The sequence below is a fragment of the Engystomops pustulosus genome, chromosome 2 (assembly GCF_040894005.1).
Source record: "Engystomops pustulosus chromosome 2, aEngPut4.maternal, whole genome shotgun sequence".
NCBI classification, from domain to species: Eukaryota; Metazoa; Chordata; class Amphibia; order Anura; family Leptodactylidae; genus Engystomops; species Engystomops pustulosus.
In genome coordinates this window covers 32,937,365-32,962,455 of record NC_092412.1, presented here as the reverse complement: position 1 = coordinate 32,962,455, position 25,091 = coordinate 32,937,365, and the positions used below count along the sequence as shown (strand labels likewise).

General features: G+C 41.4%; 1 protein-coding gene across 4 annotated transcripts in view; it reads right to left on the bottom strand.

Moving 5' to 3' along the window:
- Nucleotides 1-773: 773 nt before the first annotated feature.
- YAP1 (Yes1 associated transcriptional regulator) overlaps nt 774-25,091 on the bottom strand; it is a 35,004-nt gene continuing 10,686 nt past the window's right edge. The window contains exons 3-8 of one of the 4 annotated variants that reach the window (XM_072134192.1): nt 13,838-13,950; nt 10,489-10,590; nt 4,378-4,568; nt 3,349-3,479; nt 3,078-3,190; nt 774-2,585 (exon numbers count right to left, since the gene is read on the bottom strand). In XM_072134192.1, coding sequence (XP_071990293.1) covers nt 2,347-2,585; nt 3,078-3,190; nt 3,349-3,479; nt 4,378-4,568; nt 10,489-10,590; nt 13,838-13,950 — 889 coding nt within the window. In that variant the 3' untranslated portion in view covers nt 774-2,346. The remainder of the gene's footprint in view (nt 2,586-3,077; nt 3,191-3,348; nt 3,480-4,377; nt 4,569-10,488; nt 10,591-13,837; nt 13,951-25,091) is intronic. The other 3 variants (XM_072134194.1, XM_072134195.1, XM_072134196.1) reach the window with 3 other exon arrangements.

Genomic DNA, 25,091 nt, shown 5'->3' with positions numbered 1-25,091 from the left:
AAAGAGAAGAAGTGGTTGATGCCCATATGGTGCAGTTCTGTTTGTTGCATTCAGTTCATAAATTCCTTCAGAACTGAATACTGCCCCAGTTATGCCTCATTCACACAAACGTATGAAAATGGCCGTATGCTACCCATACCGTACTTTTTTTTTTTTTTACGGGTTACATACGGTAATGTTCATTTCAATGGACAATATGTCCAACCATTTATATTTCTGTTAACACCGTACCATATACTAGCCGTAAAAAAAAAAAAATAATAATATAAATATATATATATATATGGCATGTCCTATTTTCTCACGTATTTCAGTTCCATCGAAATCTATGGTGACATAAATACGGGTTAAATACGCGCTGCATACGGATGAAAAACGTCACGTATATACGTCTCATACAGCACAGAAATACGGGACTGGACAAAAATCAGACGTGTGAATGCAGCCCAAAGCTTTGGGTTTTGAAGTAATCCATGATGCTAGGAGTCCCTGTCATTCCAACAGAACCAGAGTCCATTACTGAAAGTAAGGCCGTATCACAGCCCCCCATGGGACATTACCTTTATTTTGTCAATTTTATGGCATGGCCAATCAGCTTTCTATGGAGGAGAGAGGGGTAAGGAGAGCCAACTTCCATTACTTTTAGCTGGGTATTCAGGCTGGACAAGCACATGGGCTTTAAGGGGCCTAAAATTATTTTTATTATATAGGCACTCAAAGATGAATTTTGGTAAAACAAAAAAAAAAAAAACAAACTTAAAAAAAGACAATAATTCTTACAATTAACTATTGTTTAATTTTCTAATAAAAACAATTAGGTGTACAATACGACAATCATGTAATAGTCATACAACATCACAAAATAAAAAAATTGGGCAGCAGTCGCCCAATTGCAAGGACACAGACGGTGATAGACAACTTAAAAAGATACACAATTTGCTTTATTTGGAAAAGCAATTCTACATGTAGATCTATCATTTTTATGGCCAAGGGACCTTATAAAAGGAAAAAAAAAAAAAAAAATTGGCCAATTTGTAGGCAAAAAAACAAAAAGTAAAATAAGCCCTTGAGCTGGGCAATATCTGCTAGACGTCCGATTTTCATGTAAAAGACACATTTTATCTATAGAAAAAAAAAAGACAGGAGGTAGGTGGAATGATTTGTTCGATAAATGTTCAAAACCTTATTTTTTTGCCAGTAATAAAAACACGTCCTAAAAATCTCTGTCTGGTACCACCTCCAATCCACATAAAAGTATAAAAACCATCATCATCAAGTATATACTGGCACCTGCCAGCATCATCGTTATCATCAGCATTTATAGACTAATACTACATTACAGATCCGTTCAATGCAGTATTCAGAACCTTGCACAGACCCAACAAAACAACTTATTTCATACCAAAATAGAGCAACTTTACATCAAATACACATTATAATAAAGCTCGGTACTTCAACCATGCTTGAGATTGCCTAAAGCGGACTGGATTACACATAACCCCTTCCCCCCCACACCTTCCGAAGACTAATACACATACTATATTATAGTTATGGCTTCCAACTTTTTCTGAGAAGAATTGGGAAGATATGAGAGAAGGTTAAACAGGTCAAGATGTCACTAGATGGTGAACTCCTGGTGAAACATCTTCTCAAGCTCAGACTTGGTGGATAGCTGAACACCAATTTCTTGGCTTTGACGTTGGACTCCAACCACTGCTCATTTTGGTCGCCTTGGTCAGAATACAAGTTCTTTGGACAAAGCGAATCCCACGGCAAAAGAAATTTAACACTGGTTCATGGAAGAAAAAAAACTTGTAGAAACCAATAACTTGCGAGGTTGCTCGGCCTCTTTGAGAAGAAAGACGTCTTATTAGTGTTGTAAGAAAATGGTTGGGGGAGGGAGAGGTGGTGCCACCATACAAGAAGTTACATAAATGAGTAAATATCTTGTTCTTCCCTGGTTAGGGTAGCTAATAATGTCAGTAGAGCGGGAAGCATACAGTTACTGCATATTTACAGAAAATGGAGTATCTACTTGTAGTATTATTGCTTGACTCTTCCCATTTACAATACTTAAAGAGGCAGCGAAGTTCATAATGTTGATATCTCAGGCTCGCAAATCGTGGGAAGGAGAAAAAAAAAAGTGTTTGTAATAAAAGCAGCAACGGGTGAAAAGAAAATACTAGGACAAGAAAAAAAAAAAAAAACACATTTGTAGACGTCCTTGAAAGTCTGTTTGGATCACAAGGAGATATTCTGCTACGCGGCCGAGGTTGACTCGTAAAGTTACAGGCACTCTTGATTGACAAAATCTTTCAGATTTTGGAAGCAGTTTTGTAGAGGCCTCTATAACCATGTGAGGAAACTCTCTTTATCCAGTTTGGTGCCTGCGAGGACAGACTCCATGTCATTAAGGATGTCAGAACTCAAAGCTTCTTGTAGACTTGGCATTAGTTCCTCTCCTTCTACGTTCATGGCTTCCCCCTCAAGAGTACCAAGGTCCACATTAGTTCCTGGAAGTGCTTCCAAATAGTCTGGGAACCGGTTCGGTTGGGAGGGCATACTGCTTTGGTTGATTGCGTCACCTGTACATGAAGAGTGAAAAAAAGTTTGAGAAAATAAAAACCAAAGAAACCTTCAAAGAAATTTAAAAAAAATAAAAAAATGTTGGGATCTATTCACTGGTGACCAATGGGTTCTCATTGCAGATCTAGTCACAGGACAGACAATAGAAGACTGTCATGAAAGGTGACATTGGGTAAATACTAGAATAAAGTTTAAGCAGTGCAAGGTTATCAGAGTTTTACACCGTCACTTTGACACCCCAAATTTTCTTGAAAGTCAGGGGTAGTCAATCGAGCTAAAAACAATCAATGACCAGACCATAGACAAAAGCCCATGTAAGAAGGTTGATTCATGACCCTTTGCAGCAAAGACAAAACAACCCCCCCCCCCCCCCAAAAAAAAAAAGCTTCAAAAAGCAACAGTCTATACAGCTCATTCTTATGCAATATCCACCAATATTGGTCTAAACACTACTGACCAATCGGGAAATATATTGCTTTAAGTCTACTGACCTGTGTCCATTTCATCAACACTGTTAAGGAAATCGTCAGGCGTGCGGGGAACACTGTAACTACTCATGCTCAATCCACTGTCCGTACTCTCATCTCTGGAGTGATACGTGCCGCTGCGAAGAGAAAAATCAGGTTTAGTCCAATAAAAATAAAAAAAATGAGTCCTTCTGTCAAAGTCTCCTTCAGTATAACAATGGTTCCATGTCAGGGTTGTCCAAAAGGACAGTCACCAGACGTATCGGGCCACGGTGGTCACCATATACACACACACCTGTTGAGGAAAGGATCAGAACTGTTCATGGTCATTGTTCTGAGCTCTTGGGTGATGCCGGAAGAACACACTGGATTCTGAGTTCCGCCATCTTGCTCCATGGTTGGTAGTTGACTACGTAGAGCTAGTTCCTGCAAAGAAGAGTAAACCTGTGTACTATTAAATTCAATAATGTGATTACCCTGCACTACAGGCCAACAAATAAACGTTCCTATAGACCAGTGGTGGCGAACCTATGGCACTCAAGAGACTTCTCTGTGGGCACACGGGCCGTCTCCCAGGCACAGAGTTTGCCAGACATGGCACCTTCCTGCAGTCTCAGGCTGTCTAAGTAGTGCCCTGACCCATCCTGTGCTGCCTGGTCCTATCCGAAGGGTGGGAAGGTGTGGACAGGGGGTCAGATTGGAGCTCCAAGATTCTGGTAGCAATAAGCTTGTTACTGTCTAAATTGCTGTGTTGACACTTTGGGAAAAGCTAGTGTGTTTTGGGCCTCATTTTGGGCACTCTATCTCTAAAAGGGTCGCCATCACTGCTATAGACAAATTGTTGGATTTTCTCATCCAGAAAGGACGGAGACTTATTTCTACCCCCATCCCCTTTACTATTCAGTTTGTCTGGTGATACCAGAAGTAACATGTGGGGACAGGTGTGGCACTATGACATCTAGAGGCTCAAAAGCTGTAGCAGAACTGTCCTGGAGCATCTGATCGGTTATACAAAAGGTATAGTAAATCTACACTCAAGCTCAAAACTCACTCCAAAGTTATAAAAACAACTAAAAGAAATAAAACTGGTTTTTCAGCTAGAAACTTTTTAGACTGGAGGGGTGTATTTTTGGTCTTGGAGCATGTATGGTACAGAAGAAAACTACATAGACCCAGCAGACCATAGGAGGAAATTGTAAGTCTACGGATCTACAAGTATACAATCTCAACTTCAGCCAATTCCATAACTCCCCTCCCCCATCTAACAAAAAAGACACCAGACAGGACAAACACGTATAAAGAGTAACAAAAGGCGGTTTCTAACCTGTGGCCTCACCTGCCGAAGCAGTTCTTGGTGCTTGAGTCGTAGACGTTCTTTCTCCATCTGAAGCTGTTGGAGTCTTAGCTGCTGCTGATTGCCACCGCCACCCATGACACCGCTCTGGGGGCTCTGAGGGGCCAGTGGTGGAGGGGATTTCACTGGTGCACTCTGACTTAGTCTCTGTTGGTTCATAGCTGTATAGAGAGAAAAAAAAGATAAGGGTTTACCTAATGTGGTTCAATCACAGAGACCCCAGATTTACAAGTGGGATATCTAACATACATCAACGTAACAGTAATAGGCCAGTTCATAAAGGGGTAAAGAAACTGAAAATTATGAGTAATCCGATAAGTCTATAATTATATTTGGTAGAGTTAGTGGTCAATAAGGTCAAACGGTAAAATGAGACATCCGCAGAGGATGTCTAATGGCTTTTGTAGTCACATTTAAGGCCAGGGATCAGCCTAGGGTTTCCTAAAACATGAAACATAACATGACCAATTGTCCATTAGGAATGGGAGCTTTGGGGGAACAGAAGGCCACCTTGGGAGTTGGGTACAGCCTCAAGAACTGTATGTAAAAAACATTTTCTCTACCACCACATCCTCAGGAAATTCTGCCCCTTCAGGAGTTTCATTCATAAAAGTGAAAACCCCTTTAACCCCCTCATTAAAATAGGACTTCTACTTGATGGCCGTTGTTGGCATAGGTATGTATGTGGGGGAACTTTGATTACAACAAAGCTGATTGGTTTAACTGAAGAGAAGACACTGCCAGAAGGGTCTTATTACTTCTTTCCACATTTGACTCATGCAACATCTGAATACCCAGAAAAATGCTGATTAACAAAAATCCCAACATCCGCAAACGAGAGAACACTGGTCTAGATTATAAACTAATAAACAAAAATATATGAGGTTTGCCTGCCTTGATTATCTGTCCACCAACCCAAAAATTTAGTTCTGGTGACCTGCAGCTTCATCCCAGTCTTCTCCTCCCACGGGTCTCCACAGTTACTCATCAATTTCTCGTCAAGCTGAACAAGCACAAATGATTTTTGGAATTAACGGATCACCTCGCCCTCCCCCACCTATCAGAGTCAGAGAAAGAAATCTCTTTACATAAAACAATGCTCCGCTTCATGAGGTGAGTCGGCCCGCTTTCTCACTTGCACTTTTATTTTTACCAGGTCACAGTGACATCAGCGCCCTGAACGTACGCCAAGAGGTAAACAGCTGCCTAACTTGGCAATCTCTGGCTCGGCAAACATCTTGTTTTAAGAGGCTTTTTATGATAACATTTAAAGTCGAGACCTCTTTTGCCCCCCCCCCCCCCCCTCCTCGGTTCTTCTATGTTGATGCGAAACAAAGCCAAGGACACTATGGTTACGTCAGAGGTTTGTAGCAAGTTAGGACAAAACAAACCAGTGCAAATACAATGAATGGGGTTCCTTGTAATAAAAAACATTTAAGGGGGATTCCCACCCAGCCCAGGAATATGCCAGGACAATATAATTGTGGGGGTCCTCACAGATCCCAAAGGAGATGCAATGCTCTGTACAGAGGCTCAATGGACATCCTAGCAGATGCCTCATACTGATAAGAAAATAATGAAATATCCTTGATACATGCAATAAGTTCAAATAATGGAACACACCTTTGAGAGATTACTCTTTGAACAGTCAAACATGAAAAGGATCTGACATATCCATGACGAATGGGGGTCCTTAAGGAAATCTACCATCGAAATCCATCATGATAATCCAAGGACACATACTTCTAGATCCAGGCACAGTTACTGTAGTAATCTCAAATTTGTTGTCAAATGTTCTACTTCCTCCTAAAATAAACTTTTAAAATCAAGCTTAACAACCCCCTCTCATACAGTGGGAGGGAGAAGTGCTCCTGCACAGTACAACAGCCTGCGAAGACAAAGTATGGAGGGGTTTTGGTAAAGCCCCCCTCCAAGCAGTTCCGGCCAGTTAAGATAATTTTAAAAGTTGATTTTAGAAGGAAAGAGGCCCTGGATAACAATCACAGTCATGGTGGCTGTATCTATACTCCTGGTTTATCATGATGAATTTTGATGGTAGATCCAAGTAGGATGTATTTTTCCTACTTACCTAATGCTAGACAGAAGTGGAAACAAAAATGTTCTGGAACAGCTTCATTAAATATTTACAAGGGTGAACGTTCAGCCAAAGTAAACTTTTTTATAGGTTATTTGAAACCATTCAAAAGCGACTAGGTAGTGACCCATTTGGCCATTAAAAAGGAAACGTACCATGAGGAATCTACTATAGGTAGTAGATGTGATGGTAGATTCCTCCAGCCGAATTTGATAATCCTGGAACCTAACTTATTACCAAAATAAAAGTTTTTAACATTTCAATTAATTGCAGAGGCTACTGGGGTGTGTACTAGCCTGGCCAGGCACTGGGAGCCAAGGATACTCCACGCCCCAGTAGCCCACGCCCAAGTTGCGTTCGGTTCCAGGATTATTAAAATAACAAATTAGGGCAGAGGCAGGAAGGAGGAATCTACCATCAGATACACTTCTCATGGTAGGTTTCCTTTAAGAGAGCCATAAAGTTAAAGATTTGTGCAGCCAATGCCATCTCACCCACATCTTTACGGGCTCCATTAAAGTCTACACAAAGATTGGCCATGTTCAACATGCTGGACCAGAGACCCTAATCCTAGTGGTGGTGCTTGATATTACAGATTGCCCCATTGCAGGGACTGGGGCCGGATGCATCACCAGGCAATACAACTGTTATGGGAAGCAGAGGTTTGGGGGTTCTGAAATGGGACAATCTTACTAAAGTTCCAATATTAAATGTTCAATAGGTTCAATAAGTCTTCAATATATTAATCCTTGCAAAACTCTAACTCAGTTTTCATAGGCTCACAATGTCCTATATTTCCATATCTATAAAGACTGCATCATTAAAACCCGGTATAACCCTTTAAATTACTAGATATGGCAGAAACTTCTCCGACAGGTGTGATGCGTTCTTCCTAGAGTTTCGTAACACTAAGACATGCCAGTATTCCGGAGCCTCCAGTATTTATTCTATAGTATGGGAGGCGCGCAGGATCTCGGCACAAAAAGTTACTAGAGGTTCCCGATTCCTGGAAAACCTCTCTGCCTTCTGCTCTGAGCGGAGCCTGAAGACGCGTTAAAAAGTAAATAAGCCGATGTGATATTTTTCTAAGCCAGGGTTTCGTCTGTTTCCTGTCAGATTCTTATACCCCAGCAGATCTGGAACGCGTATGAAGCCGTACCCAGGCCGTCCAGACCTCACAGGGAGGCGCACACAAACAAAATAAATAAAAAAAAAAACACTTTGTTCTAGTAAAGAGGGGGAAATCAGGATATGGGTCAGGAGGGAGGGGGGAGAATTACATTTTTTCAACAAAATATACTAAACAGAAGACAACCCCCCCCCCCACCTCCTCCCCCCCAATTACAGCATACAGCCAACTGCAACATTCAGCACCAAGACAAAAAGAACGGAGGGGTGCGGGGGTGCAAGTGATAATTAACACTTACAGTATAGCAAACAGTAATTAAGATCACAAGATAATGAGATGTTAGTAGAAGCGCTGCAGGGAACACACGGGAGGCATCAGAGCCCCCCCTCTAAAATGTGGTGGAAGACATGTAGGCTAGAGGTCTGGCTCACATTTCCTTAGAATTTCAGAGCAACAACATTAGCAAGTCGCCTTTAATGAATTTTTCCTCGAAACCGCAACTGTGGATATGTGTAGAACCTCTATTGATTGTGTCCTATCTGCAGGCAGGTTATAGAGCAGGAGGAGCTGAACGGATTAATAAATTGCTTTGGGGTGAAAACTATTCTGAATGTAAAAATCAAGGAGGTGATCGACACCCTCCCTTCCATTAGTGTGCATTCAGAGATGGGGTGGTGCAATAAGTGACTGGCAGCTAAGACTACCATAAAAAGAAAAAAGCTGAGGATTTATGCAAATTAAAGTTATACAGCATTTTCCACTGCATACAGCTCCACCTGCTCTGGAACGTACTTCTGCAGAATACACCAAATTTTTCTTGGCAATTGGATCATCAAGATAAACCAGGGATCCAGGCACAGTGACTGTGGAAATATTCTCATATTTGTTATCCACAGCCTTCTGCCCTCTAAAATCAACTTTTAAAATTACGCTAATAAGACAGTAGGGCTCTCATGGTCGTTTCCAGAGCCACCAAGTGCTATAACTTCACCGGTTGTTGTTACAAAGAGCAGAGGTGGTCTGACCTCCCCCTGCGCGTCCTTGTGCTGCTAGATTACACATGCAGACACAGGGGTATGGGACGAGACAAGCTCTGGAGCTCTGAAGGTCTCTGGTAACACCACCAGGTGCCCATCATGCTCATTACCACAATTTTAAAAAAGTTGATTTTAGAAGAAAGGAGGCCATGAATAACAAATAAGAGCAGATTACCAGTGTCACGGTGCCAGAATCCATGAGTACGTGTCCCTGGTTTATCATGATGGATTTTTAGTGGTAAAACATAAATTTGGATGAAAGTGGCCATATTTTGAACTTCACCATTGATCATTGATCAGAAAGATTAAATACCAAAATAAACAACCTGCAGATAGGGGTGGCGCCATTTTTAGAAGATGCAAGCATTGTTTATGTAATCCTATAAAAGGTTACAACAAATGGGCCGCTGTAGGCGCTTTATACTCTGTGGCGATACTAGAACCATTACTAGCAAGATCAATCGCGAGATCTTTACTTCACTTGCTGTTCAAACACCATAGCCAAATGCCTTTCATATTTGGAGTGACTGAAACATTGGCATTCGGGAAGACAATTGCCCTTTCATTCACAGCAGATGAGGTTTCAAAAACAGGATTAGACCTCAAAAAAAAAAAAAATTCTCAAGTTTGCTGCTATGGAGAAGATGCAACCCATCTAGCAAACCGTGCCAGTTACATATCATAGGAATCCACTCTTAGAAATAAAACTCCATGAGCAGATTGTATATGCAAATACATTTGTTTTACGGTAAACCTAAAGAACCCTATAACCAACGTCCAAAAATGGCAATGACAACACCACCATCAAGGCGTCCAATGCCAAGGACTTCTTTGGACCCTATACAAGCATATGGCAGTAATTATGGACGCCGCAGAGGTCTATGGGTTCATGAGCTAGAGCAGTGATGGCAGATCTTTTAGAGAGAGTGCCCAAACTACAACCTAAACCCAAATTAGTTTTTGGAGCAGTAACTTCTTGCCAACTGCTCTTCCACAACTTTCAATTGTATTGGCAGCCTGAGGATACCAATACAGTAGAAAGAAGAAGGGAGAAACGGTTTCTTAACAAAACAAGGCAAATTTGGGTTATCAGCATAGATTCCACATGCAGGAAGAATTGCGGGGCCCACAGCAGTGGTTCTGCTGATAATTTGACGGTGTCCACATCTTCTGAAGTTCCAGGCAGTCCATTAGGTGTCTCTTTAAAATAGCAGGGAGCATGCGACATCCTGGGATGCCTGGAATTGTAGGAGGGGGGCCTGGAGTCCTGTCTGGTGACAACAACCAGGATGTCCACAGAGAACCCATGCCATAAGTTGGCCATCATTGTGCTAGAGGATCCTGTATTAGGCAGAATATATTGGGTACAATGAGCATTGGGTGAAAGTTTCTCATTGCTATTCTTCATCCTCAACTCTAACCTAAGTGGTGGCTATGAAACAAACCTCATCCCAACGAGTTAACCACAATGCTCTTCAGATGGCCATATTTCTCTTTAACACCTCAAATAAAATGTGTTTTTAAATTGTAATAACTTGTTCCAGATAAAAAAAATTGCACGTGGCATACAGTAAGATCATGGCAGTGGACAGAATATTTGGCTGAACATTATAACAACAGACATCGGGAAGAACATATCCCTTATGGACTATGGTGGTGGTCGCAAGAGACCTCAAGTAACATCTATCCTTAAATTATCTGTAGAAAACATCCACACTTACACTAAGAGCTTTTGTGGTCTCAAAAAAGGTCTGTGCCCAAAAGGAAAACCACCACACTTAAAACTAGATTGGGAAAAACTAAATTTAAAAAGTTCTTACCGAAACGAGGGTCTAGCCACGATGTGGTCTTGTTTTTATGATTTATGTAGTAGATTTCCCCTTCAGGAGTAAGGGCTTGCTCCCACCCATCTGGTAGTGGACCTACAACAAAAATTTAAAAAATAGATTTTAAAGCTTAATCTTAATATATATTATTATAGTCTAAGATCTAAAAATCTAAAAATGTTCCATCGAAACATGAAACGCTGCAAAAATCTACGAGGAGCTCCAACGCTATGAAGAGAAGTATTATTCACCATTACCTAAATATTCTCATTGTGGGAAGGGGTGGCCCGAGAGAACCATGAGAAGTCCAATCAAGTTATAATACTATAGACACTAAGAGGGTTATCGATTGACAAAGGTTATTGAAGATTGGGAAAGGGAAGCTCAAGACATAACTCCCGAGTCAAGGGTTGGCAATTTACAGCTTTTTTTTTGGCTGCCATGAGGTCATTTTAGGTCTTCTGCAAATGTTCTACAAAATGTACAACAGCTTTCAAGGATTTAACCAAAAATCAGGGACTTTCAGCAAGAAATCCGAAGGGATGGAATTAATGCTGGTTCTCCAAGCTCGGAGAGAGGGCAAACTTGGTCCAGTTGTAAATGTCTGACGAACAGCCAAGAACTTCTAACAAGTACAACCCTCTATCCAAATCTACTACACCTTGTGAATCAATACCCTTATAACTTCAGGATTCAATATTTTTGTATAGCATTGAGCCCAATAAATAAAAATTCCCTCCACCAACGTAATAAGCCGGAGCAAAAAAAAGTTTCAATGTCCTAATAAAAAATAAAAAAAATTAAGAAGATAGATATATATATAGATATATAGTAAAACACAGTTTTGGTAGTGTCAGGGGAACAAACTGTCCGGATTCCAAAGACCACCACTAAACTAAACCCTATGGTGATTTTAACGGCCACCAACTATACAAAATACTTGTAATGAAACCAAACAGTACAAAATGACTACAAAAAAAATCTTTGTAAAATATCTCATGAGAGAAAGATTCTCTATCCGGCTGGGCTTCACGCTTTTTTTTTTCTCACTCTAAAAATCGTTCCAATTGGGTCTTCCTAGCAAATTAGTCTATGAAGAGGTGAGTCTACACCAGTTCTGACACAAATGCAGACCGCACAGAACCTGCAGAAATTTTAAGGGTTACAAAGACAGCATTTCTATGGGCTCATGCACAAAGCCTCTGCCCCATGCAGGAGACGACTGCTCGAATTATGAAATAGTAGGTCCCATTCTTGCCCATGCAGTCTTATTATCGACATCCAAGAATGACTGGTGTTCACCTAAAGCAGTGGTGGCGAACCTATGGCACGGGTGCCAGAGGTGGCACTCAGAGCCCTTTCTGTGGGCACTCAGGCCATCGCCCCAGGACAGAGTTCACCAAACAGGACCAAATCCATCAAATCTTCCCACAGTCCCAGGCAACTTAGATGCTGCTCTGAGCGCTATTTTACAGTGATACTTCATTGACTGTTTGGAACTGCAGGAAAAGTGAGAAGGTGTTGAAAGAAGTGCATTATCTTTGGAGGTCGTCCTGCTAGACCCATCACTCTTCCTGTACAGAGAGACCCTGGAGAGAAGCTACAATGATGGTCTGAATTTGCCCTCCTTCTTTCAATTGTATTGGTGGCCTTAGGCGGCCAATACAATTGAAAGATGTTGAAGGACAGGTAACAATAAGTTACCGCCATATTGGCACTTCACAGTAAATAAGTGGATTTGTGGTTTGGGCACTCCGTCTCCAAAAGGTTCGCCATCACTGACCTAAAGGATTGTTTGCAGCCTGTGAAAGTGCACACGTCATACGCATGCTTGTGGCATCAAATCCATTAGACTGCTGGGGGGAGCCTCTTTCCCCTAGCATGACAGCACCACCATAATGTTAGAGCTGTAAAAAAAAAAATCACAATATGGAGAATCTCATTTCTCCCACAAATGGTAATAAAAACAATAACTCAAGCGACAAAAATAAGCTCTCGCATAGCTAAAGTGAAACCGAATATGGAGATTTTTTTTAAAAAAATATTAAAAATGGAAAAAAAAAAATCCCCAAAAAACACACAAAATTCAATATTGATGTAATCGTTCTGTCCACAAGACCAAAATTTCTGTCATCTCCCAGTAAACCTTGCACAAAGCCCACACCCACAGTTTTACAAAATTTTAAATCCAGATAATGGCATTTATCAGGCCCGGTTTTCTGGAATACAAGCCTTGAAATAGTTAATTCCCCCTTTAAGCCACCTCTCCACACCAAAAGCAAGGCAACTGTATGGCAGTGCATCCAGTCTGCGGATACATCAAGAGCATTGGCAAAGGATTTATGTTCCCAAATATGAGTATCCATTGTCAGATATAAGAGTTTTATAGTATTTTATAGATTACAAACACAGCGTACTGCAATTAATCACCACTTCGAAAAGCACCATAGCAGAACATGAAAAAAAAAAAAAAGGAAAAAGGCAAAAACTTTATATTCATTGCCAGTTTTGCCCCATGAAGTGGAGTAACAAATGCATTCTAATTCCAATAACTATCTGGGTTACACTACACGTCTAACATGGGGGCGGCAGTGACTATATGGAACAAGGTGGCGGGCTATCTGGGGAGGCGACTCTAGGGCATGGTCTCCCATTACCCCCTTGATAAATGGATTGCTCTGATTAATGCAGATCTTACGGGTTTATAAACTTACCTATGCTTCTAAGGGTACCCCAGATTGATACTCTGACTTTTGTCGGGAGTATGCTCCTCTCATTTCTTTAATATTTTATGGGGTTCATCTGCACCACTTCATTTGTACAAGTCACTGCTGTTCATGATTGTATTACGTGCTGCTCTTGGAGGTGGATATTTACCATTTGTACATTTTTTTTTAAAAATTGAAAAAAAAAAAAGTCTTAAAAATAAAAACACACTAGTCAACATTTAAGAGGGCCTACAGACACTCCGATGAAAGATATTGACAGGTAAACTAAGGAAGATAAGTCATGTTTAATTTCACAAGTCCTATTTTGAGGCCAGAGATAAGTCGCCATTTGTTGTATCTAGAGGAGACTTAACACTTCGTACACCTGCAGCCAAACAGAGCGTGTGCGTGTGTGTATGAGAGAGTTAAAGGGCAGGCTGGAGCTTACAGAAGGTGCATGAATTAACCCCATTCTGCATCATTACAGAAGACACTAACATTCAGTAGATCGCTCGTAGAGTCTTCCTGCTCCTTAACTGGCAGAATGTAAAAGGATGAACATACGCTGACTAGAGCTGCCAATATTGGACAGATAGAATACAGACCAAATTTGGGACAGGTAAACTGTCTCATACCTGTAGGGTTCATGAGGTTCTGCTGCACGGCAGGACTGGTAGGAGCGGTAACATTCATCTGAGTCAGTAAGGCCTTCCTCGGATCCTGCCATGTGGTCGTTTGTTCAATATGGCTGCAAGGAAAAAAAATATATATATATCATGAAAAAGGAAAAGAAAAAAATGCAAGAACCTAATTATGTATAGTTGGCAACCAGTGAGGAGTAGGGCAACAAAATTTAATACTCGACCCCCATCCCTGGACACCTTGTAAGCTTCGCAATTGTAGGTGTATTGTATCCACATACGGCAATGGAAAAAGAGGCTTGAATGAGCCCTAGAACTGAAACCAGACCACGTGACAAGGGGAATGATCGGCAAATAACGACCAGTTTAACTTTTTTATTTTTTGATTTTCTAAATAAGGTTCTCCAACCATAGAAAATACAAATATGACTTAAATATACTAAGGTTCCCATATTCTGCAGAACAAGGCGGCCATGATGGGGTAGTTGCTCCTGGCTACCTTCTGTAAAAGAAAGGACCACCCAACACACAAGAGACTTTGAATTTCAATCCTAGGTCATGATGATGGGAAGGAAATATCCAATCAAATTTCTTAAAATGCCATCAATGATGGAAATACGGCACAGTTTTAGCTTCTCAACTCATCGACAATGTACTACCCAAGGACCATATTATTTCTATACTATGCCAACATTAGACTAGGTTTGTTTGACATACATTCTTTTGGACCTCTCAGAATGCTTCAGCTGGGTGTGAAGGTTTTCTTTAGAGTTTAAATCATATAAGGGCCAAAACTGGCCCAATATGAGGACCATCTATAGTGCATGGGGCCTCGAATGGCAGATATCAGACAGTACCAAAATAATCCACAGACAAAAGATTATCCAGCTATCAAGACACCAAAACAAACTTCTGTCCACATCAGATACCAAAAAGGATCTGGCAAGCCTGACGAAAACATGCACAACTTTTTGGATTATCCTTGGATTATCTACCCCATGAACATTAGATTTAAGATCTGGAGCAGGAGAATCAAGGCCAACCAATATCTAATCTAGCATTATCCAAAGTACACACTGGAACATCGACAGTAAAGAGGTCCATTATTTGGCAAGAACAGTTACTGCAGAATCTTCAGGAACCAACAATACTGTATCAGAGCAAAGATGAAGCAGAGCCAGCATCAAAGTTTAGTGAAACTTGTCCATAACAGTGACCCATCATGGCAAAGAGTTGAAGAAGCTACAGGAGAAATGAGGTTCCCTTAAAATTTTACGAGCAAAAGGGGGATTAGGTATAAATGGTGAAGATACTTTTATGTTACACCCGTCCCTCCTCCTGACTTGTTCATTCTGCTTTCATAACTTACCCCCCTAGGTTAAGAAAACATTGCAAGCAATTACAAAATTCTGATTTCACTGGAAATGACATCAAGTAACATGGCCGTGTAAGCAAATCGTCTCTTCTGGAGCTGTGACTCATAAAGGCCATGTCAACTTAAACGGCCTCCTTGTTGGATAAGAAGAGCGAGGCATCTATACTAGGAGGTACACGAAAACTGGCAATATTTGCTGAGCAAATAAAGGCTTGCTTATCCCTGTCATCGCCTGTGGGACAAAGCGGCACTGTCAAGATGTATAACTAAACCTATGGAGCAAACAGGAGCCATAGAAGAGGCTCAGTGTGTTCTGAAACCACCACCACTGACCATAGCATCTTCAGGATTACAGACCGGTACATGATTCAGAGACATTCCGATCCCTGAGCTGCACAATGGGGTCTACTGACAACTCGTGCTACCTGGCTATGGACAAGTCGGTTTAAGGTGTACCTGGGGTTTTAGTTATTTAACCCCTAAAATTAGAGTAGCCTTTCAGACACAGGTTGGGATTATCTACTACAGGGCAAGCCAAACCTAGGATTTTTTTTTCTTATAGCAAAGTTACTTTGTGGCCAGGATCTTCATGTATACAACAAGGGGATTTTATTATGGTTTACCTCCATACTATAGGCATAAAGTATCAGATTTCTGGATTGGCTGCCTCCAACTTCAGTAAAAAGTTAATAAAAAAAAAAAATAAACCAGCACAAATCTGCAGTACCCACGCTGACTTGGTGTGAACATGTCTTTGTTGTTGAGCAATTTGTGGATGCTAATGAAACAAACTGTAAATCTCTCGAATGATCTCAGGAAAAATAAATAAAAAAATTCAAAAGCTGTGGTCCGGGGCCACTAAAGTCTGCAAAAGAAAGGAAGTTGTCATATTCCTGGTCAGTGGGGTACCATACATCAGATAGTTGGCCAAAGGAGTTAATGTATGTGAATTCAGCTAACGTCTCGCGTGCATGACCAGTCTCACTGGAAAGGAAATTCTTACGAGTCTGTAAAGCCAAATAAACCAAAGTTCAACCTGGAAAACGTCAAGGTGAAGCACCATATGCTTGCATTGTACCCATGTCTTTATAGCCCCATCAACAGCCAACACAATATTTTTATATGCTCCATCTCCAGCTTTCTGTCCATCTTGCCCCAGTCATAGTTCAGCCAATGGCCCCTACTGCTGACCTCCAAATACTGCCAGATATGTAAACTACTGTGTGTACATACAGTATTATTAGGGCTCCATAATATTGCGTTCCTTGTCTACTATAACAAGGTTGTGTGCAAGGTCTAGCAGTTTGTACCTGTTCACCTTCTCTAGAGAACTTTACGGATTCATTAATTCCTTCCCAATTTATCCTGCGAATTCCATGTTTAAGCTATGGACAGGTCATAAATATCAGATCATTAGGGTCTGAAACTTGGTACAATTTTAGGGAATAGGACCTGGGCTCTAGTACCTGAAGCTCTGTTTTGGTAATGACTGCAGGAACCTACTGATCAGTGAGGGTCCCCACTTTGTTACTCCTGGTGTATGTTCGTTCCTCTGACTTTTCTAGACAATGGAAAAGACAAGAATTCTAGGGCCGTTTTCATTTTATTGTTCACCATTTCCCACACCATGGACACTAGTCACAAAGCCAGTTAATCGATTCATTAAAGACCAAGATGAAACCGTACAAGTAAAGGATCTCCTTCCTACAAAGGCCATGGAAACTCCTTGCAGGAGCTGGACTTGTTTGTATGGGACCCAGGACTCCAGACCTTGACAAGCACAAACTAATACAAATTGCTAAAAAAAAAACTACAAATTGTGGAATGGCTTGTTTACACTGCCCTTACATGTATTACGTCAGTACAATTACGAGAACCAGCCGAGGCAGAGGGTGGCAGGAGGAAAAGACGTAGGGAATCCCACACGTTGCTGGTCATTCCGACACTCAGAACATTTCCCTAGAGGCACTGACTCAGCAATCGCTTACATAAAGCAAACCATTTGCTCCTAGTTGCTTTCTTTTCTGCTTTGTTGAACAAAGGCCTCGCCGACCTCCCTGCTGCTATTAGAGCACAAGAGGAACAGCTCTCCTTTTGAGAGGCCCCCTGTGAAGGTCATATAGACTAACTCCGAAAGCCTTGATGCCTGACTTCCTCGTGACGCCAGTCTATGGCTTCCCTGCCGTTTAACAGAACTCCCACTACACTTCCCTGCCAATAGTGGGACTGCTCATGGAAACAGACAAAAGACCCTTTAGGCAAAGGGGTGGGAAAAAGCGGGATGAGATAATCTGTTCTCCACACACAACGAGTGACAAGGCTTCATCTTACAGACCACAAAGAGCTCTGCGGTTGTACATTTACTGGGAGGGCACATCATAGCGGGCAAGGGCTACAGATTATCCTAATTAAAAGGGGCCACTCAAAAGACACAATACTAAAGTGTCATCTGTGAATTCAATTCTCTTAAATTAGCAGCTAGATTACAGGATTTTTGCACTTTTTAAAAATAAGGGCAAATAATGGAACCAAAAAGGGGACTACCGCAGCCTCCTAAAATTAAGGGGTGACATCTCTATCTCACACAAGAAAAAAAAAAAAAAATGTAATATATATACACACACACACACACACACACGCACACACGAGTTAGTTGATTTAAGTAAACTAAGGGTTTGCCTACTTATTACAGCTGGCCAAGTATCCCATGGGACCACTCTAAGGTGTTTAACTTATGACTTACAAAGAAGTAGCCAGTGAACAATTGCTATGCAGCACCACCTTAGGCAAACTGAAGTATTGCACGACGCACTTAAAGGCACCGGATGAATCTTCCAAAACGTAGACACATTCTGATGGACATATTTGGAGTTGGGAAATATAGTCCTTTAGTAGGCCACTTACCCAAAACCAGTCCATATCAGCCATTGTTTGAACTGCCACCATTGTCAGCATTTCAGATGAGACAAAATCGTGGTTGAGCTAGGAATATCTCAGATTCCAGGCACAAATATGGCCACCTGGATGTGTCCCAAAAGACTTGTGAAGCCATTTTCCACTTCGGATGACCGAGTAGTCCAAGTGGTTTTTTTTTTTAAATATTTTTGTCAAGGAATACACACTTTGCTCAGGCAGTAGTACTATACTCAACACTTAGGACCAACCCATGATTCAACCCACTTCTCAAGACGTCAATTTAGAGGTCATACAAGTCCTACGTGCCGACATCAGTCATGGCTTATTAGGCAACTTTAATTATTCAGTAAGTGACATTACCAGGAGGCCAAAATCAGAAGCTTTTAATTGGTTATAAATGCAATAAGGGCAGGGGAGTTAGTCATGTACATTAACTAAAATTTCTTCCCTGGGCCACTAAAGTAATCAAGATAACTGCTTACTGTAGTTAAAGGGAAAGTGTCATTAGCACCAACCAAAGCTATAGAGAGCGTTAGGTACTGGCCGGTGTAATCAGACCTTTGTGTGCATTAGTAGCAGCAGGACTGTGAAAAATGCATGAATACAATAGAATAATTAGAACACAGCAATGTTCATTCCTGCACAGCTTCATTGCCCTGTTCCAAACTAAAACAGGATTCTTGTTGACTACAAAAGTCAGTTAGCAGACAGGAGGCGCTGTAGAGCAGTTTGAGAGCACAGCAGTGTGAGGACAACCCGTAAGTGAATGAGGAAAAGCAACAATCCTGCAATAAAAAAAAAAAAAAAAAAATACTTTTCACAGTCCTGCTGCACCACATACAAAAAGGTATGATTACACCACTCATCGGGGAAAGAAACCCATCACTTCAATTTTGCTGGTGCCCAAAATTTGAGTGGATTTTGGAAGTAGTTATTGTTGGGACACAAAGAATGTAAGGTATATGTCAAAAAGAAATAAATTGGGGGGGGGGGGGGTGACAGACACCCCATGTCCATGCCAGTGTATAAGACAATTGTATGACCAATACGTCAAGTACTCCATACATTGGCCACTGAATATCATGAATGATTTCAGAAATGAGAGCTTTAATACTTATTTCATTGTGTGGAAGCAAAGATTAATCTACCCCAACACTAAAAAAAAATGCTGGACAAGCACGGCCCGGGAGCGACGCTCATTGTCTCATTGACAAATCCCACGTTATTGTGTTGGGGGATATGTACAGTGTCACATGCAATAGGGTACTCAAGTCTATAAAAACCACCATGGTCATTGGACTCGGCTCATGATGCTGTATTGTGCCCTTTAATCCTTGCACAAATCAACGTCCTGAGAATCGTAACCTCGGAGCTATGTAACAGTGATGTAAACAAAAACGTAGCTAGCATTCCCCTATAACAGGCAACGCATTTATACTTTGGCCAATCCACGATAGCAAACAGAGCCAGGGCCGGCGCCAGCACTGGGCAAGTGCCGGGGGCCCACATAAGGCTGTTCATAGTTAATTCATAGGGGGTGAGGGATTTTTTTTAATAAAATAATTATGAGGGTGCTGTTTACTATGATAAATTGGTTTATATTTTAGGGAACAGGAGACGTTTTTAGCTTCTGAAATTTTAATGCTGCCACATGAGATCCCTGCAAAGGGGCCCACTGAGGCTCTGTCGCCCAGGGGCCTACTGAAACCTGGAGCCGACCCTGAACAGAGCAACTCAAAAATGTGTAGATTTAAACACATAGCCATGTCTATGTACAGAAAGACATCTGCACTAAATGCAATGGTTTTGGTATTGAAAGTATTTAAACTGTAATCCGAAATGCATTAAAAAATAAAAAATTCACATTTTATAAAAATTTATGTACACATTGTTGGCCAATGACAGACCCAATATATACACGTCCAAGAAATTCCTGAGAAGAAAAAAAAAAAAAATCAATCCAGTATTTCTTCCTTGGCTAATAATGATCCGCCTGCGGAATAAGAAGCTCCCATCAAGGATTATTTCAACAAGACAAGTAACTAGGCCTCCATCAACACCACATTATCAAACTAGATTAAAAGCTCACCCCTCTGACCCTCCAGTGGCTTAATCTTCCCTTTGAAGGGAACAGGATGACTATTACTGTTTACCATTTATAGTGCACACAAATGGCCCAAAGGAGACTGTTTTTCCTCCCCTCCTTTCTTTTTTGGAACAAAAGGGAAGTTGAGAGTGGACGAAGAGGTCAACTGTCCTACAGAAGACACTGAAACCACACCAAGCAATGGGGCTGCAGGAGAAAAACCCAAAAAGACAAAAACATCTGGGAGACACAGACTAATAATGCAAGCCTGAACATTGTGCCTAAACTTTTTTTGACCAGATTGTGTTATCCAAACATCCAAAGCCAAATGACCTTCAAATGTGTCAATCCTATGACAAAAATACCTTCACAAATCACAGGTACAACCAGCTGTAACGTGCAGAATTTTTTGGATTGTTTATTAATCAATGGAAACTTAAAAATGATGAGTAAAGAAATGATGGAGCCACACTGAGAATTGAAAACTCTGGGCCCTAGGGAACAGGATCATGACTTTTCATCTTAAGAGCTCCTCAAAGTAGAGCTGGTCGTCCCATGTAGGTCGCCAATGGTGCTGTATGGTGCATCCATGTGAAGTTTTAAATTATTAAACTAGTTTCCTCCACTGAATCTTATGATATAGCACTAGAATATGCTCATTTATGAGGCCTAAAGAAGACCAAAGATTTCCAGCCTACTGCCATTGCATATCACCTACCCATACACGCATACTTGGCTTGGTTGAGTATGCATGAAGAGAAGGGACTGACACCTCCGTCAATTGTTTATCTCCTGTAAATAAGTAGTCCACCACATAACAACTACTGCCCATAGCCAGTACAGCAGTGGTCAGGGTTGTCTATAACAAGTATACAGCCCATACTTATCTATACCTGCATTATGTTACAAGAGAAAATATAGACCAAAAGTCAGTCGCTAACAAGAGCAGGTTTACCATCTTAGGTTTCTGAAAGCTCGGCCAAGTACACAGTATCCGAACAACCTGATAAGAACGGAACAGTCGAGGCAGGAGCTGAAATTCTCCCACACAATATCCTGGTTTAGCTGAAGTGGTCTGTAAATCCATAGGCTTACAGGGTATAGATCATATGTAATTACATCTTCCACACCATTCACACTCATCATACAAAGTCGTGCAGAATTAGTTTTTGGAAAGTAGGTAAAAAGGAAAAACATTTGGGGGATGAGTCACCGACTGACTAAGGATCATCGAGTGCCACGGTCCTTATCCTCGTCCATGACTCCAGCTTGACTCACATTTCAGGATAAACAAACTTGGGGGGGGGGGGGGGGGGTGATTATTTGCCGCTCGGAAGGTGATTGATAGACACTTTTACTGCCAATTTCAGTTTGGAAATGGAAGTGCTCGCTAGACTCCAGATAAGATCAAAAGGACACCGTGCAAACAAAATGCAGAGCTACCTTTTCCGAAATACAGCGTGACACGGATTAACCCAGCCAGGGAGTACAGCAAATCTATATACCATACAAAAGAACAAAAGAAACTGCAGGGTAATGGAAACGCACCAGGGTGCAGAATTATTGGTATCCGGAGCTACAACTACTTTTTCTTTTTTATTAAAAACGGACTTAATTTTTGTGTAGTTATGTTCCAAAACCAGCATGCAGTTCTATGGGGAGACAGAGTGAAAAATTTGGCCTGAGACCTCCCGTTGACCTTAATAGAGACTTCTTTTCTAGTATCTGTAATTTTTTTTTTTTTTTTTTTTTAAACATAGCCCCTTCAATTCAGGAATGGAGGCTCTGAATGGATCGAGGGAGGGGTTGGGGTGGACACAAAGGAAACCCAATTTGCCCAATCTGTTTAGACATTAGCCTTCAAAGATGGCAGCATAAGGGTCCCAAGCACAAGTTGTAGGTGGATATTAGGGGTGTATCAATTATATAAGATATGGAAGTGCAGAAGAATGAGCCAATTTATACAGTAAATTCTAGTGCTCAAAAGGTGCATCCGAGACCAAAGGCATCCTCTTTTGGCCAGCATTGGGGGAATGAGCTCGGACATCTGGGTCCACACAGATACAGTCATTGACATTTGTATAAACACTGTTTACAGGATCAATACAGTCCGTTATCTTTCCCTGTTCAAAGTTTTTGTTTCCACAGAACAGAAAGTGGGAAAACCGGATTTCTTTCAACATGGGAACCTGCAACTTGTCACATAAAAAGACAGGACTCGGAGCTCCATTAGCCACAGGGCTTCTGCCTGCTCTTATCTCAGACAGTCTCTCCTGACTTATCTCAGGGTTGTAACCTTGTCCCATCTCTTACATGCCTTTACAATCACATATGCACTTACATAAAGGGGTCAGAATAAGTCAGATTTAGAGTAGACCAAACTCTGGTCACATGCAAAGCCTAAATTAACGTAGACCAGAATCCAAAAATATTGCAAAGGGTCTCACATCGATTGTCACATTATCACATCAAAAGGCATAATTTTTAATGGGGGAGAAGGGGGGGTTGGGACACGTTTTTATAGAATCATAGCTTCAGACTACAAAAGGATTTGTTTGTAGTCTGTAACCAAGGTGACAAGAGATAAATAGTTTCCCCAGATTACAGATTTGTAATGCTGCCTACTTGAAATAGAGTTGCCCTTGAGGAAAGGAGATTTAGGAGTTTTCGGTCCGTATTCTCAGCAGTCCACACCTGCTGAGGGTGATGGCGCACGTGGCGTTTTGAATGCGTTTTTTGGCCCGTTTTTAAGCAGTCCAAAAAATGCATGCGTTTTTGACCAGTTTCAATTAAGATAATTGGTCAAACCTGTCAAAATCTGATGCATTTTTTGACGGACTGCTTAAAAACAGGCCCAAAAAAGTCACATGTGCCATCACCCTAAAGCTTCCACCTCTATACACAGTGCTTCGACGGGAAGACAACTTCATTATAGGGGCAAAGCCAAGAGTGTTGGGGGGGGGGGGGCATAATTTTTACGTAAACTAAATTGCAACGTCCAACCGCTTTTTTTCCTACAGGGAGCAAAAATGACGAGAAGTCCGTCTAAGTGTACTCAAAAACAATTAACATTTGACCGAGCGAATGACGAAGGTGTAAGTAAAGTCAGAAGAATTAGCCGGCCCAGCTCGAAAGTTAATTTTGGATATTATAACTTTATAAAGAGCTTACTAACTCTACAGATAACAAAGGAGAAAAAAAAAACGGAAGTATAATATAAACCCACAGCTTCCCAGTCATTACATTGATACAAACAAGGACATTATCCTAATTACGGTGGTCTCTGACATCTGAACAGATTTACCGAGATCATCTCAGGAAGAGAGTTGTCACATCATAACTACAACTATATCCTGGGAAAACCAGGAATACTGGACCTGCCCCATGCAATAAAAACACATCTGGACTGTAGGGACCGATATATCAAAACATTACATGTGGGCTGTTCCTGACCAAACTTCTCCTTTATGGTGCCAACTATGGTCTCTTCAACAAGACCTGGAGGGAACTCTGATCTCTCCAGATTAAGCAAGGAAGCTCTAAACAGGGGGATCCTGCTCTTATTTGATAGGGGCAAAAAACAGGAGATGTAACAGCCAAGTCACCAATTACAGCAGGATTGACGGATCATTCATGGTCCAGGTATGCATGTGTATGTATGAGTTGTGGTGTGATAACCGAAGGGCATCATGGTAAATTTGAATTAAAATGTTCGGGGTATCCACATCAAAAAGGGGACAGCACTGGAAACAGCGCAAATTCAAATGAATGGGGTTCACTTGGGGATTACCTTGATTAAAGGTGCTGGACCCGCTATGTTCTAGGAAAATACATGGATATGGCATAAAACATAGAATTATGGGTCTGCAATGAAGAGCTTTGGTGGTCCTAGAAGCCAGTCCACCTACTAACTCAAGAGATGCATTTTCACCAAGTAAAATCCCTTTAACAAAAATTACCATCGGGAATCTACTTTCTGAACTAGTTTCTATGGTAGGTTCACCCTTCCTGCACCATCCCTACAATATTTTTAGTTATTTTATTACACCTTTTTGCAGAAACGCTGTATTTCATCTTTATGCAAGTGAATTGCAGGGGCTACTGGGCAGGTGGAGTAGCCCCCCTGAGTGCCGCAGGCGAACGGTACTCCATGTCAACTGAAGCACCAGAAGATCCGCCTGGGCTCCGGGTGAGTCTCCATCAGCAGAAGAGCTCTGTGCAAGTGCAGTAGGTCCTGTTACATTACAGATAAGGCGCCTGCAGCTGGCGAGCTCTACACAATCGCTTTAGCTCCTGTTAGTCGGTTGGCGACGCACCGGAAGCAAATGGAGAGCTCACCAGGTGCAACAACAGCAGAGCTCTTCTGCTGCTGGAGACAAGACCAAAGAGTTTTGGAACTTCTGGGGCTCCAGTGGACGTGGGGTAGCCTTCGCCTCTGGAGCTCACAGAGGCTACTCCACGCCCCCACAATTCATTTGCATAAAGTTTTAAAACGTTTTTCTGCAAAAAAGGCAGTACAAAAGATCTTACGAAAAATGGTATGGGCATGGTACAGGGAAGGGGGAATTTATCACAAAGTCAATTCCCTACGGTAGATTTCCTTTTTTTACGGGATGAGAAAAAGGTGATAACTTTACATCGTAAACTACCTTACATATTTCTCCTAAAAAAATTACATAAAATCACTGGATTTACCAGTTGTTGGTGTGTCCTTTCACACTGTCCAATCAGTGTAACACATTACACACCTCTAACAAAGTAAAAGTTGCCTGAAGGCGCAGTAGTGTAGGTGATAAGGGATTTTTCAAAGTGTCAGATCAGTTTCATTCATTCTAACTACCCCCAAGCTATAATATCCCACACTGCCAAAA